A 16,797-nucleotide genomic window follows, 5' to 3' on the forward strand; every position below is an offset into this window, starting at 1 on the left:
ACATCCTGTATATCTTAAAAAAAATTGGATAAAGGTAATTTTAAGTAAATTTCTAAAATCGAAAAATTTGGGCTAGAATTAAAAATAACCAAATTTATAATTTAAAATTCGAAGGTGTGAGGAAATATGGTAAAAAATGAATAAAGAATTTCTTTAAGAAAATAAAAAAAATTCACAACTAAAAGTTATTCAACATAACTAATAACGATCAAAAATTAACGACGAGACAAAATATTGACATGTGGTTTACGGCGTTTAATATACATATTTTCAAAATCGGGCTCGAGAAACCTCCAAAAAATAGTCAGAGTTGCGCGCACTCTGTACGTTAATCAGGATGAAAACATTTATTATCTAATGGCATTAGTTTGTTTGTTACACCGTAAGGGAATTATTCATTCAGAAACATAAACATTTGATAGGTGTGCAGAGCGTACCAAACGTGGAGGGAGCCATCGTAAATGTAAAGAGAAAGTCAAGAATAGTCAGTCATTTGCCGGTACGCGGAACATTTTTATATCCTCTTCAAGTTATCGTTGCATTCGCGTCCTGTTTACAAAGCGAAACGTGCCCTACTGGAAAATTTTATAATAAATAGATAATGTAATAATTGTTTCTTTTGAGTATTAATAACAGTGTAAACTTTTATTAATTATCAATCCAAGTTCCAAGTACAATAACCTATTATTTGTTATTGATGTGCATTTCATGGATATCTAAATAAATATTGGTTGATGTGAGCTGTTGTACCAGACACTGTTTCGTGCTATACAGAGTGATGTTAAATAGGAGGTGAGTTAACTTATACTTTTGATACTTCATAATAATTCAGAAATAAGTTGCATAGAGTTTTAAAAAACAGGTGCCGGTTTAAATTTATTCTCAACTAAATTGGTTAGCGATGTTAACGATTTATCGTCCGTGATTAAACAGCATATAATTCAAGGTGATCAAATTAATACTTATCCAATAAAATATATTTAAGTGTGACGGAAATAATTTATAAACAGATGACGTACCTATAAGAAAGAAACATGGGAATTACTTTGACAGGATGAATTTTGAAAAATCGGTGTTATTGGGAGGTATTTTAAAACGGGACACAATAGAGGAGTAAATATGACTTAAACTTTTTTATCCCTTACTTAACTACCATTTGTAAAAAAACGATACTTTTTTCTAAATAAAATTGGTATACTAAGTAATTGCAAATCAAAAAAACCGATCGATTTCGATATAAATATGATTTTTAATTTTACAGCATTTTAATAGAACTTTTATTTAGTTTTGATATTTGATATTTTTCTGCATGTTTATTTTAATCGTATGAATAATTTTCATAACGTCAAAGCAATTAGTATAATCTGACTTTTATATTAATATTCCAAGCAAGAAATATGTGGTCAAACCAACATTCAGCGGTTCAAAATAAACACAACCGTAGCACCCACAGTGGGAAAAACATATAGGAAAAAATTCTACGCACACGGCTATTTCAACCGTACAGTGGTAATTTCTTTTTGATTCTTCTTCAAATATGCTTAATTTTATGATCGAGTCAGAACCCATCAGCCTCAACACCAAAAATAATTTGGTATTTGAAAATAAAAAAATAAAAAAAATCGTATATGAGGGTAATTAGACAACGAAAATAATAATGTAGCTTTACAGTACTTTTCAACCTTAAACCTGAATCCAAAAACATAACCTCAAATTCATCAAATCTAACCTCAAAGTAATACACTGACTTTTCTCAATCTATGGGTGTAATTACTATATTTTTGAGCTTATATTTCTTACCTCTAAAGCCATAAACCTACACCCATGAAAACCTAACCTCAAATCATTCCAAATCCTCATTCCTCGAATCAAGTCTAACCACAAGTCCTCAAAACCCAACTTCAAATTCTAAAAACTTGGGCTAGAAATTCATAGAATGTTCCACACCAAAGAATAAAAGTCCTTGAAAGCTATTTTCTTATATTTTTTTATTTTTGAATACCCTAATCTCTATTCTTAAATATCTAACCACAAATCCAAGAAATCTGAGTTAGAAAGTCAAACCAAACAATGTAAACCTAATCTCAAACCCTTGAAACTTATTCTCAAATCCGCAAAAAATAAGTGGATATTTAGATTTTTTCATTCGAAAAATTATAAGAATTTCAACAATTTCTGTTAAAACGTAAGACTTAAAATCTATATTTATTATTTACCAAAATTATTCCATGAACTGCATTTCGTTATCTTTAAGTATATAAAACTTAATTAAGCTCTTCTACCGCGTCAAGGTAGCAGTCTTCAAGAGGGTCGTTCTTCTGTTTTTTTTTTTATATTTTTTTTGTTTTTTCTTGTTTTTAGTTTTTTTTTATTCAATGTCACAAAAATTTTCATTTTATTTTTAAATACCGAATTATTGTCTTAGGTGTTGTGGCTGATAGGTTCTCACTCGATTTAAAAAATTTCTATATAGATATATCAAATTGTCGNTTGTTATTTTATTCTTTAAAATAAAGTTAAATTAGTTAATAAAGTCATTAACGTTATTGAAACTGACAGCTGCTATACAACTCGTTGAGAAATGAGGTTAAGTTGGTCGCTATAAGCTACTCCCTACGTCTAATGTGTCAGAGCCAACTTCGACCACGTTTTTATTTGAACGCTCGGTTATAATCTGACTTTTATATTAATATTCCAAGCAAGAAATATGTGGTCGAACCAACTTTCAGCAGTTCAAAATAAACACAACCGTAGTATCCACAGTGGGAAATACATATAGGAAAAAATTCTACGCACACGGCTATTTCAACCGTACAGTGGTAATTTCTTTTTGATTATTCTTCAAATATGCTTAATTTTATGATCCTGGTGCAATAATTTCATATATCTATATAGGATTTTTTTAAATCGAGTCAGAACCCATCAGCCTCAACACCAAAAATAATTTGGTATTTAAAAATAAAAAAAATCGTATATAAGGGTCATTAGACAACGAAAATAATAATGTAGCTTCACAGTACTTTTCAACCTTAAACCTGAATCCAAAAATATAACCTCAAATTCATCAAATCTAACCTCAAAGTAATACACTGACTTTTCTAAATCTTTGGGTGTAATTACTATATTTTTGAGCTTATATTTCTTACCTCTAAAGCCATAAACCTACACCCATGAAAACCTAACCTCAAATCATTCAAAGTTTAACCACAAGTCCTCAAAGCCCAACTTCAAATTCTAAAAACTTGGGCTAGAAATTCATAGAATGTTCCACACCAAAGAATAAAAGTCCTTGAAAGCTATTTTCTTATATTTTTTATTTTTGAATACCCTAATCTCTATTCTTAAATATCTAACCACAAATCCAAGAAATCTGAGCTAGAAAGTCAAACGAAGCATATTTTCCAAACCAAACAATGTAAACCTAATTTCAAACCCTTGAAACTTATTCTCAAATCCGCAAAAAATAAGTGGATATTTAGATTTTTTCATTCGAAAAATTATAAGAATTTCAACAATTTCTGTTAAAACGTAAGACTTAAAATCTATATCTATTATTTACCAAAATTATTCCATGAACTGCATTTCGTTATCTTTAAGTATATAAAACTTAATTAAGCTCTTCTACCGCGTCAAGGTAGCAGTCTTCAAGAGGGTCGTTCTTCTGTTTTTTTTTTTATTTTTTTTTTGTTTTTTCTTGTTTTTAGTTTTTTTTTATTCAATGTCACAAAAATTTTCATTTTATTTTTAAATACCGAATTATTGTCTTAGGTGTTGTGGCTGATAGGTTCTCACTCGATTTAAAAAATTTCTATATAGATATATCAAATTGTCGCACCAGGATCATAAAATGAAGCTTATTTCATGAAGAATAAAAAAGAAATTACGAAAAGAAAATACGGTTAAAATAACCGAGTGCGTAGAATTTTTTCCCATATTTCCCACTATGCGTCTGGTGGGCGTATTTTTATAAAGGAGTATGGAAAAGAACTTTCGTGATGAAAAAATTTCTACCGAAATTTCTAAAATATGGAATTAAAAATAGAGCAGATATAGGTTCTCGAAAAGGGATGAACATATTTGTCCAAATATACAGGCTAATTCAAAATTCAGTGTAAAGAATTTAGGGGCATATTTTTGAGGTCAAAAGAAGACTTTTTTCCTATAAACGTGGGTCCACAACAAATGCTTAGTTTTCAATATACAGGGTGTTAAAGTTTTTTATTTTGTTCGATTTTTAAGAATAATTTCCGAACAGATTTGAATGTTGGCATAAAACTTGGGTTTTTTCAGGATGCTCAATATAAATATGTCATTGCTAATGAGGCTGGTAACAGACGGCCGCCACCTATAAGGGTACGCTTGAATTAAATTTGACCTAAATTTTTTGCTACCCTATACATTGACGTTTCGTATTAGTGCGTTTATTCCCTTATCAATTTTAAGCAAAAAAGATATCCTTCGTCGAAACCTCTCAGACCAACCATTTCTGAGATATTGGCTGATGAAGAGTTAAATGCACACCATATTTTCAAATGTTATTAACTATTTACGGTGAAAAATTTTAAATTTATTTCCTCCAACTAATTAGTAATGTAATGATCTTTAATTTTAGCTCCGTATTTTTTTGATACAACTAACCGTTTTCGAGAGAATCAATTCCGACTATACGGTAGTATTGTCACTAGTCAGCAGTGATTTTCTCGAAAATGATTAGTCGTATGCAAAAAAATATAAAGAGCTTAATATTGAAAAATAAGCATTTGTGGACTCACGTTTATAGGAAAAAAAAAGTCTTATTTTGATCTCAAAAATACGCCCCTAAATTCTTTGTACTGAATTTTGAAACATATAGGTTTTTTTGTAATCAAAATTTTAATTTTCCATAAAGTTACAGTATTATGAAATTTGAAAAATAGACAGTACCAAATTAAAATTTAAATACAGATCGACACGAATAAGTTTGCGCTTCTAACTCAGGCAGACATGCGTGAGATTGAGAAGGAACGCATTCGGATAGAACGAATAAAACGTATGAGCGGCGATTTAGGATAGGAGTGCTTCCCATTTTTTTACGTAGGACATTTAGCTGAACCACCACATTGTTGTAAGATAGGGATCTTTTATTTGCCTAGCATTGCTTAGACAAGAGACCAACAGTTTTACATCCTTTCAAAGGATTGGTATGTCTTTCTGTACAAACCTCACCTACATTTATATAGCTTCTGTGAATACACTGACATATAGGCCACTAGAAAGTGGACGAGCAAGTCGAGCCTTCCTTGGATGGTCAGCCATCCAGGTACTAGGCCAGAATTTAAACGCTTTTTTTTTAATTTAAGATTCTTGATATTAAAAAGTAGCAAAATTTGATTCAGACAAATTTACCTCAATCATTATCTGTTGATTTAAGAATCTCCGATCATGTTCCATTATTAATAAAACACTATATGGAATAAATCGATAATCAACAGATAAAGATTAAAGAATCTCCGATCATGTTCCATTATTAATAAACCACTCTATATGGAATAAACCGATAGAAAACTAATATATTCTAAATTTTGAAAACCAAAGTAACGGATATCATATATGTGTACTTATTCAAAGATGCAAATATTCAGTACAATTTTTTTGGGACAGACTAATTAATAATAGAGAAATTTTTTCACACTGCATGGTAGTTAAATATCACCACTTAGCACTTTGTTGTCTAAAAGGATTTTTCATGTATAGATATCTACAGAGCGTAATTATTAATAGTTTATTGTTGTATACATACAGTAAAACGCATGTTTCCCCTTGACTAATACAAGGGGTTATATAAAATTTCTTTTCAGTGTGGCAGACATAGCCAATCAAATAAAAAAAGAACTGAAAATGCCACAAATAAATTATTTCAGACAATAATATTTCTCATTCTTCTGAGATTTTTCGTCATAATTAATTAAAAAAATATGCATGATTTTATTTTAAATGGAACATTCTGTATATGCATGGGCGTAGTCGGTGATTGCGTGATTTTTTTTTAGAATCAAATCAAAACGTGTTCAAATTTTATATCGGTAAGTCACTGATTGTAAATGTTGTAGCTACGCCCATGTCTATAAGTTCCTTTTTTTATAAGTTTCTCCTTAAAAATGTGATACGTAATTTTCTGTAGCTGACCGTTTTCGGGATATTAAGCTTTTTGTAACAAAATTTACAAATTCAAATCGACATAAGAATTCGAGACCTTCCTAAATTCTAACACAGACAATATAGCTTGGCAATAAGCTATATTGCCTGTGTTTCTAATATGAACAAATTATTTTTGTTATTTAGTTAAGTTCTACCTTGGACAATAAGACCTTGCAAAGCATTTAATTAAATATTTTCGTGATTATTGTTACGATTATTGTTAAGTTGAATATTTACGCGATTACCGTTTCCTAGAACTTTGAAAATATTGTTATCTCGCTTATTTTAAATGGAATGCCATATTCGGATGATACTCAATGCAAAATTCAAAATGCAATAGATTTTAGTTAACACCTGAAACATATACCTACTTTTCAAATCAATTTATACAATTCGTATATTCATATTTTACCTAAACAATATAAACGACATTTTGGTATTTCACCAGAAAACACGTTTTTCAATATGTCCTGTGTAACTGGCGATTCAATTGGCACAATTTTGTATTTAGTCATAATGATGAACTGAACTTTTATAAACAATTTTTTTATCATTCTAACACGATAAAAAAATTCTTAAATCAAGAATGATATATTTATATACAATACGCAAAGAAATATATTCTTGATGCTAATACATATACCACAACCTTAAATTAAGTAACATCTCTTCCATCAACAAAACGTTCATTTAAGTGAAGAATATATTTTTTGCGTATATACAGGGTGTGCCATTTCCCGCTGCCAATATGTCCGAAATGAAAAAAATTATTTTAGTTCCGGAAATTGGGGTTGTTAGGTTCCCCGAATAGCTTCAAATTGTAATTAGAATTGTTAGTTCAAATCTTTCTGTATAGATGGTGTGGCGATACTAAAAAATTTTAAAGATCGTTAAATTTTGAGTAATTTTTGTAATATAAAGTTTTTCCCTATATTTACTTGTTTTCGAGATATGTCGACTTCAATATGCAAAGTATGATGTAACGGGAAAATCTATTATTTTATTTAAATCACACCGAGACAAAATATTCTTTTAAAGTATTGTTGTAAGGGGCAGAGACGAACCGTTATTAAAAAATGCAGTTATAGGTGGCTAATGTTATTTATTTAAAATAAAACATGTATGACAGATGACACATTAGTTTTCCAATAATTACAGTTTTATCAGCTTTCGTCTTTCAGTTTAACTATACTAGTAATAAGATTCATTGTACAATTTTTTGTCTATAGTTGATCATTTGGTTATTTATAACTTATTGTTTGTTAGTTAGCATGCGGTGCGAATAAAGTCATTATAACAATATTTTAAAAGAATGTTTTGTCCCGGTGTGATTTAGATAAAATAATAGACTAATTTTTTTGCGTATGCTACAACATAATAATTGTTTTATGACAAATTATGACAAATTTGATTTAATATACAAGGCTGAAGATAATTTTTTTGTCTTGTAATATTGTATTTTTATTTTTTTAACATTTAATACATTTTTTGGAAATAATATTATATTTTGAATATGACATATTTCCAAGGGCAATAAACCAAGAACCAATATTTGAGAAGAAAATCAGGCGTGAAACATTACTAAAGAGAGCACGTTAGGTCGCTGAAAATGACTGCAATTTGTAAGATGTCCCTTTCAAAGCAGGATGTACCCTTACCTTTCCAAACGATGGATGTATTAAACATTAAAGAATAAATATAACAAAATATTATGAGAAAAAAAAAATTATTTGAACAGTAATGGAAAGTATACGTCACGTTTTACATTATTTTAAAGGGAAGTAAAATAACTGCTGAGATATCAATTTGTTTCCAAAATTAGAGCATTTGAAGCTTGATACAGACTTGCAACAGCGCACATTTAGAACCTGTTGCGGACTATGCCGAGTCGTGCTTGAGGTGGCGATCGCCCACCTTCAATTTTGGCGCACCAAACTTCGAACACAACGTCTTCGTGTCAGGAAGTAGCTACAACGGTGTATATTTACATATACAGAGACTTCATAAATGGTTACAAGCCACGAGATCGCCGAGCTTAGACAACCCAATACACGATTGGTACTGGTAACGAAATTTGCCTAAAAATATTGGCGTCACCAAAATTAATGATTCGTCTATAATAAACAATGACAAACCGTTACGATTTAGCGAATTTTCGTTATCAATCGAGCATTGTTAGGTTGCCTATGCTCGGCGGTACGTGGCTTGTAAACATTTATGAAGGCCCTGTATTATACATTAGACGAAGTATTACAGCATTACATTACATTACATTACAATGAAACACCAAAGTTGCTAGCAAATATACGAGGTCCGTTCAGAAAATAACCGAACTTTCTGAATTACGCGCTAATAGAGATGGTGGTATGCGATTGGCACTTCCTCTGTCTGTAATCACATGTTTTTGGATTGTTGATATCTCATTTAGTTTTCGTGATATTTGAGTGCAACGTGTTTAAATGTTAGTGACGATTTTTGAAACCAATTTGTTGTTTTCTGGAACAACGATGCAACGTAAAATTGTATGAAACTGGGGAAAACTTTCACGGAAACGTTTCAACTTTTGAAACATCGGAGATGACACTCTGGGTCGCATGCAATGTTACGAATGGTTTTCAAGATTTAAAAGAGTCCTCAGTCGACTAAGATGATCATCGACTAGGAAAGCAGGTTTGACTTCAACTGATGACTCCCACGTTCAGAAAGTCAAAAGATCTTTTGCATGCAATTGACTGTCAGAAAAATTGCAGAATAGGTTAGCATCTCAATTTGACTGAAAAATTGAATATGAACAAAATTGATTGACATAAAATCTTGTGGACGTTTGTCGGCAACTCCTTGAACAATCCAATAATAGATCATAACAGAAGACGAAAGCTGGATTTACGGCGACGACATTGAGCCAAAAGTTCAATTTTCACAAAATTGCGTGAATAGGGGAGTATTCTAAAGGAGACAAGGATCAATTAATTATTATGTACAAAATTAATAATACAGTTAAAAAAAATAAAGTGCGGTTACTATCTGAACAGACCTCGTATTTATAAACAAATAGGAAAACAGAAAGAGTTGCGGGTACCTAATTTTAAAAAAATACTGTTGGTGAGCAGTTTGCAGTTGTAAAATACACAACCGTTATTTAATAATAATTATCAATCAAAACCAAAAATTGCATAGGATAATAATGTTAGTAACTTATATGGAATTTGATGGATGAATATTTTTACACACGATACCCATTAGGAAAATACTACTCCTCAAACAAAAATTATTACCACCTATAAGAAATAAATTGAAATTCTGATTTCGTTACTGCTGGAAAACTAAAGAAATAGCAATATAAATAAAATATATTGTTTTTCTGTAGTTTTGGTTGTTTGGCAAAAATCGGTGGAAATAATTATGTCAATAGGGTTTTTTTGCCACATTAAAAATTACACATTCTGTTTATTATTAATATTTGTGCTTTTACTTTACTGGATGTATTAAAATTAATTCTAAAAATGTTCTTATCAGATCGTCATATACGTACTTTGATACTAAATATTTCCATTCCAAAATTTCCTAATGATCATTTGATGATTTCAATATATCAGATGTTTCTTCATTAGTACTATTTGGCTAAATTGTTATTATACTTTCATTTTGAAATAATTATTAATTAGTACCTATCTAAGGTTTTATCCTTTTATCACACCTAGATATATTAACGAACATGCACATATTTTAAAACGGATTTTTAAAATTGTTTCTTTCAGTATGAAGCACTTGATGAATAATTAATTTATCTCTCCCTTCGCAATATCTGTTTCTATCTCAATTTCGAGGTCTCCTGTGTTTAAAAATCTTTGTCAAAGAGAATAGTAGACAATTTTTAATAAATAAGTGACTGTCAATGTTTGCCAATACTAAGATTTCATTTTGATAGATTAGAGATCGGAAATGATAGGTCGACTGCAATGTGGTACAGGGTTGGCTGTAGGCCTAGTTCACTTTTATGTAATTTTATTCAAAAAAAAGTGACACAACCGTTGCCTCCTTATAACTGCACTCTTTCCGTTATAAGAATATATTTGTACTTGCATAATGGTCTGAAAAAAAAGGGTCAGTGTCTACTTTTCTACATTAAACGCTTCACATGGAACTTACCATAAAATATATAGGTATATTACGGAATTATAAGTACCAGCAAAAGTTAACAAAATTATAATTCCTTACTCATAAAGAAAGCATTTAACTAACAGTTGTCCTAAGTAGTGTTCCGCAGTTAATCGCATCCGGCGATCGGTAAATACTCATTTCAAAAACAAAAAGTCAACATTTACCAAGGTCACAGGCGCATACCTGAAATAGTCGAAGTTTTTAATAGTGTTATTTTTACTAATGGTGGAGAAACATTAACTACTTCACATTTTAGTAATCCCACTATCCACGTTGTACATGTACATGTCTTCTTCTGATTTGAAGCTTCGCATCGATCAATTTATTTGATACGTATCTAGCGGCACCCTGCCCTGTCGACTTGGCATTCCGGTGAACAATCTAGATTCTTTGCTGAAGGACGTTGGTCGTGAATTTAACTGTCCTTTATGCATGTGTGAGTGAGTTTGACGCTTTGCTTGGTCGAGTGTATGGCACGTGTTTTTATGGCAATCAGTAGCATTGTCTGTTGTGAGCATAGAGCGGCACATGGTTTCCGATGTTCATATAGGATGTTCACTTTAGTAAGTACAATTTTAGAAAATTGGGAAACTCCATCCAAAACCACTGATTTATCATGTTGGGTCGTTGTAGGTTGAAGATTCCAACAAAAAAAAACTGGTTTTAGCCTCGCAGGCATTTGTACACAAGAACGACCAAAGAGCTACGCAAAACCTGCACCGTTACGTGCTTAAATTGAAAAAACTGGCATTGCCAAGAACAAATTGATTTTTGATTTCATAATATATTCGTAATAACAGCAGTATAACGAATAACTTATCTAAAATCAATTCGGCTTATCTTTCAAAACCAAAATAAGATAGAATCAGAAATGCCTGAACACAATTTTTGAATCTAAAAAAGAAAACATTACTTAAGTAGTGTTTTCATCTTTAATTCTTGAAGTTTTTATGCCTTTTACTCAAAATACTTTAATTGACAAAGAGGAAGTAGTGTATTTTTTTGAAATATATGTATTAAATAGTTACAAGCTATGCTTTACTAGATATTTAAATTGGAGCAGCTGGTTGTCGAGCAACTGCTAATTAAAGTGATAGAAGTGTATACATTACTACTTACCTACGTGTTACTTAATTAAACACTAGAAATGTATCACTCACAAATGCGATAATAAAACACTTGTTCAAAATGTTGCCGGGCATTACAGATACTATCCGAAATTATTTTACAAGGTTCGTTAAGATGTTTCCAAATATTCCAACGAACAAAACAAGTTGATAATTTTTAAATACTCACGTAGAAAAAAGTCTAAGCCAAGAACTCATTTAAATGTCCAATCTATAATCTCCATAAATTCAACTGGACAAATTTCACTCAAGCCTTGAAATACGCAAATCAAAAAATAGATCCAAAAAGAGATAGAAGAGTACTTGATGTAGAATGACATGAATATACAGGCAGCAGGTAACACCATAGTAAAGGCGCATCCTCCATTCAAGATTTAAATGAGTTTGGTTTACTCTATATGTACTCATATATTATCATTTTTTAAAGTCTTGATAATATTCTTTCCAGAATATTCTCAAAATCAAATCATTCACTATAATAACAATTATGCCGATAGTTTGGTTGATTTGGTTGTTTTAGTCACTCGTCATCTCACAAAACTGCAACGTCGATTTATCGTTGTTTTCTTTCAGTTTCTCTGCCTGTTCACGAACTTAACGACGTAGCCTAAAATTGCCCTCTCTAATACTTCATTCCTTATATAATTTTCAATATTAATCGGTTCTAGTGAAGCAAAATCATTTTGATAAAGTTAGGAATGTCTAGTTTTGTTTATTTTTTCTTGTTATCCCGTTTATGAAGAAACTTTATTGACATTTTTTAAGACAATAGGACAAACGAATTGTTATACAGTGTGGTTCTACTCTTTTGAGATTTGGCCGCTATTCAAATTTAATTTTGCCAATAAATCACCCTGTATATTATCACATTTACGGATTCCTTGTTCAAAACTATGACTTTATACAGAGAATCCATTAATTCGGCCATTTACGAAGATATATCAGCTTGAAGATGCCCTGTTGACAATGGTCTTTTTATACAGTGTCTTCAGACATAATTGCAAGCCAAGTGAGTGCCAAGATTAGGCAACCAACATTGCACGCCTCGTACTATCTACTAAAAATCTCTAAATCTTAGCGTCACCAATATTAATAATTCGTTTACAATGAACAATGACAAACCGTTACGTCAATGCTCGAGATAATATGATAGCTGATTAGTTTAATAAATTCTCGTGAAAAATTACACCAATCATCAGCCAGTGAAACAGAATGTTGTGTTTTAATGTAATCTTGATCTTATTGTTTTAATAATTTTTAATTTTACTGAAATTTTATTGCTAACATGAAGGAAATAAAATTACTGCTCCAAAATATCTTCTAAACCAGTTGAGGCATCGGTACCAGATCTGGTACGCGTTTTTGCCTAGAAACAATTCATATTTATATGAAGTCATTTTTTTCTCGGAAAATGCAGCTTGAAAGAGCGATGCTAATTGAAAAATGTAGTTCTTGAAAGATTTTATTAAGGACATAGTTTCGATTAAAATAAAACATTGTATAATATGTACAAGGTGTCGTCTTAACTATAGCTATGAATGCCAAAAAATTAAGCTGAAATTTTGGCAAATTAAGTAGGCCTAGTGAGGAATAAAAAAATACTATTTGTGTTGATAAAGGTTTCTTAATGAGAATGTTTGAAATATTGTACAAAAAGCTTTATCTTAGCTTTACCTACATATTTTTTATTGTTACTAACAGGGCCTACTTAATTTTTCAGAAGAAAAAGTTCGTTACAAATAACACTGTGGCACAAAATTGAACTTTCGGAATCGGAATGGGATGAAACCAAAAGAAAATATAAGTTGACGCTCTCCATAACAAAACCCTCATGGGTTTTTTTTAGTTCAGTCATCGTTTTTTTTACACGCATTTGAAGTTTGTGATTTTGGAGGGCTGTGTAGCAAGTGAGTCATTAAAAATTTCATATAATAATGCTTACTTATTTTTATTTTAGAAATTTTATTTTTATCCTAGAAAGTTGTAGTATTTTACTGTTTTTGGGGTCGAGGAATCCATTTTTGCTATTTATTTTTACATGAAACTAACGCTAGATGGCGCTGTCATACAAATGTTTGCTAGATATTCATAGAAAAAACGATTTTTTTACTGTTTTTTGAGGCTAAAAAATTAATTTTTGATGTTGGCTGTATTGTAAAATATATTTATAATAATATTACAAAGTACATTTTATTGTTATCAGTACGCTACTATTAAAAAAATGGTTATTTATCTTAATAATATTTTTGTCTTTTTGGATCCGCTAAATCAGTGGCGGCGCGTGAACATTGATTGAATGTGTTCTGCTTAGGGTTGTTACATTTGTTGAATTGAATTCCGGGATATTAAGTGCCCGGAGTTTCTAAATGGCGCCGCAGACGAAAAATTTTAAAATTTTCAAAGTCACGCGTTTTCCTGGCACTTCTGAATTTCAAGGAACAATGAATTTATAAAAAAAATACAGATTTTCACAAGAATGATTTTTGAAATTGATACCTTTTTGAAATATCTATTCACGAATTACCTACTGACGGTATAAATAAATTGGAATAAACTAAATATATTTTATTAAATTATTGAATATTGTTTATAAACAAAAAAATCGTTTGTGAAATTTACCAACGATTCAACGAATTTTAATTTTCCTCGGCGTGTTATGATTTTTTCTTTATCTTTTTTTATATATATGTACATTATATTATATTCCGGGAGTTATACGTGCAAATCCGAAATCCGGGACCATACAGCTAATTCCCGGTACAATCACAGAAAATCCCGGTCATACCTATGTGGCTAGATGTTCTTTTAATATGTCGTCAAGATCTGCACTAAAATTTATGAGTCCACGAAACACATCAGGGTTGTCCGAATTTTCTGTCTCGTCGTGTCCGCGAAGTGTTAATTCGAATGCTCCGCAAAATTTTATGCAATCTATGATTTTAGATAATACATAACAATTTTTCATTACCTGTTCATTGTGTTTCAGTATATTATCCCAATAGGCAGAATCTAACTGACTTCTTATGTTTATTTTATCTAAAGACTTAATGCCTTAAATCTTTCACACTGTATATTGTCCATGCTTTATCCCCACCGAAAAGTAAGCACGGGAAACAAAACAGTGAACTTTTTAAATCACACCCGCACAACCCACTGCCTTTCTGTATACATTATTGTTTTTTTATTTATAACTTTTACCTCTTTTTTTAGAGTAGAGTGCCGCTCGCATAAATAAACCACCACATACCACGTACGAAATATTACTGCATTTACTGCAGCGCAGTGGCTGTCGCTATTGCAGCCGCAAAAGCCCCTATCTTCGTGTACTGGGTCACGTTCCTGATTAGCCAATAAAAACAAAGGACGCATCTAACTGTTCGCTGTGCACACATTTTGTATATGAGGTTGCATATATTAAGGAGCGTAGCTCGCGTCGCAATAAATAATAATGTAAGCTCCTAGATTTATTTTAGCGCGAGTACATTTGTATTCTTTAAATATTTTGTTGATATTTAATATGATTAAATACATAAAATTTTATGTGTTCTGCAGCTCCGCAGCTCTTATGGTAAAACCGCCACTGCGCTAAATCATAGTGATGATGATGGTGTGAATTTCCATGCTTAACGTACCAAACACTCCAAAAGCAGTAGATTGTGGATCTGTGTATGGTTGTTATTCATCGTCAGTATCCTCTTCATCGATGGTTCTCTTTAACCACCAGCATAAATCTCCTGACATAGAATCTAGCTTCTTTCCTCTATATCTAGTTTCCATGGTTAGAGCTATTTGGTGAAAACGTTCACCTTGCTCATCAGACTCGGTGGAAAGTTGGTTTTCAAACCAATCCATATGGTGATGAAGAAAATGAATTTTTAAAGACATATTCACACCAAGTTCATCAAAGACTTGCAAGAGACGTTTAACTCTCTGTTTACTATCTGCTTCTCGTTTTTTACCAAGAACGTTCCCAATAACGTCTTTTATTGCATTCCATGCAACTAATTGATTTTTTCAATTTGCCACCATACTTTAGTAACACTGTACAAATCTCGTTAATTATATAACCTACGCACGCATTAAATAAAGTACTGTTAACGGGGAATGTCCGCAAATTAACACAATTGCGTTGAAAATTAGGAAAGGATAGAATACTATTCACTATATAGTAATGATTTAACATCTTTTTATTTAACTAATTTTATATGACAAGCTACAGAGCCCTCATAAACAGTAATTTTATTTCCATCATATTGGCAATTCAATTTCGGTAAAATTAAAAATAATTAAAACATTAAGATCAAGATTACATTAAAACACAACGTTTTGTTTCACAGGCTGTGATTGGTGTAATTCTTCATGAGATTCTATTCAACCAGTTAGCGATCGCATTATCTCGAGCGTAGGTGTAACGGTTTGTTACTGTTCACTGTCAACGAATAATAATATTAGTGATGCCAAAATGTTGGGATGACCACTGGTAGATTTGTAGATGTAAACGATAATTTCCGAGATTTCACTAAAATTTATTTTAGCTAAAGCTTTCGAACCATACGCGGGAATTAATTTATTTTTGGTAAGTATACACTATATTCACAGAATGCCGATAGATTCTTAAAGACAGAATTTAAAAATTGAGAAAATTTCTATTTTAATTTTTTTCTATTTTCATCTAATTTTTCTGTATATCGTATTTATTTTCAAATAACATGATGTGACAAAAACCATGAATTTGATTTTTGCTTCAACTTCTACATTGACAATGTAACCTGGTAAACACTTTTTTATCAGTTTTTCGACACTCTTTAAATACGAATAGTTAGAGCTATTATTTTTGTATTTCCATCTCTGGTAGGTACTTAATTTCATTACAGAAATACAAATCAAAAATTTTAATAAGAATATTTTTCTTCACTTGTCTTCACACTGTGCTTTGTTAATTTCATATAAGTACTAGCACATGAATCAGTGGCAATAACCACGCAGTTAGTTTTTTCGTCACGCTTTCCTCAGCTTCGAAAATAATGAATCTATAAGTCTGTTTAGAAATGAAAGGGAGTAATAAAAGCTTATTATGTATGCAAATCGTAAATAAATGTAGTACTGGTGCTTATATTCAATATTTTTATATTATGTATTATCGGTATAGGATGAGGTGTACTTTTAAAAAAACTTTGTGCGATCGGACTGTACTAAATTGTAGCAGGTAGCTAAAATTTAATCCCCGACAATCCGTCTTTGTCTATGCCGCTTCAGTTTCTCGGTCCATTTCTCTTATAAGTAAACAATATAAAAACAGCATTTCAAAACATGAGGCTACTTTAAGCATCAT

At 31.1% G+C, this 16,797-nt stretch overlaps 1 protein-coding gene across 1 annotated transcript in view; it reads left to right on the forward strand.

Moving 5' to 3' along the window:
- The first annotated feature begins 486 nt into the window (after positions 1–486).
- The window catches only part of LOC108903670 (facilitated trehalose transporter Tret1-like), a 56,132-nt gene continuing 39,821 nt past the window's right edge, over positions 487–16,797 (forward strand). The window contains exon 1 of the mRNA XM_023457315.1: positions 487–792. Within this exon, the coding sequence (XP_023313083.1) occupies positions 779–792 (14 nt within the window). The 5' untranslated portion in view covers positions 487–778. The remainder of the gene's footprint in view (positions 793–16,797) is intronic.

The sequence above is a fragment of the Anoplophora glabripennis genome, unplaced genomic scaffold (assembly GCF_000390285.2).
Source record: "Anoplophora glabripennis isolate ALB-LARVAE unplaced genomic scaffold, Agla_2.0 scaffold89, whole genome shotgun sequence".
NCBI lineage: Eukaryota > Metazoa > Arthropoda > Insecta > Coleoptera > Cerambycidae > Anoplophora > Anoplophora glabripennis.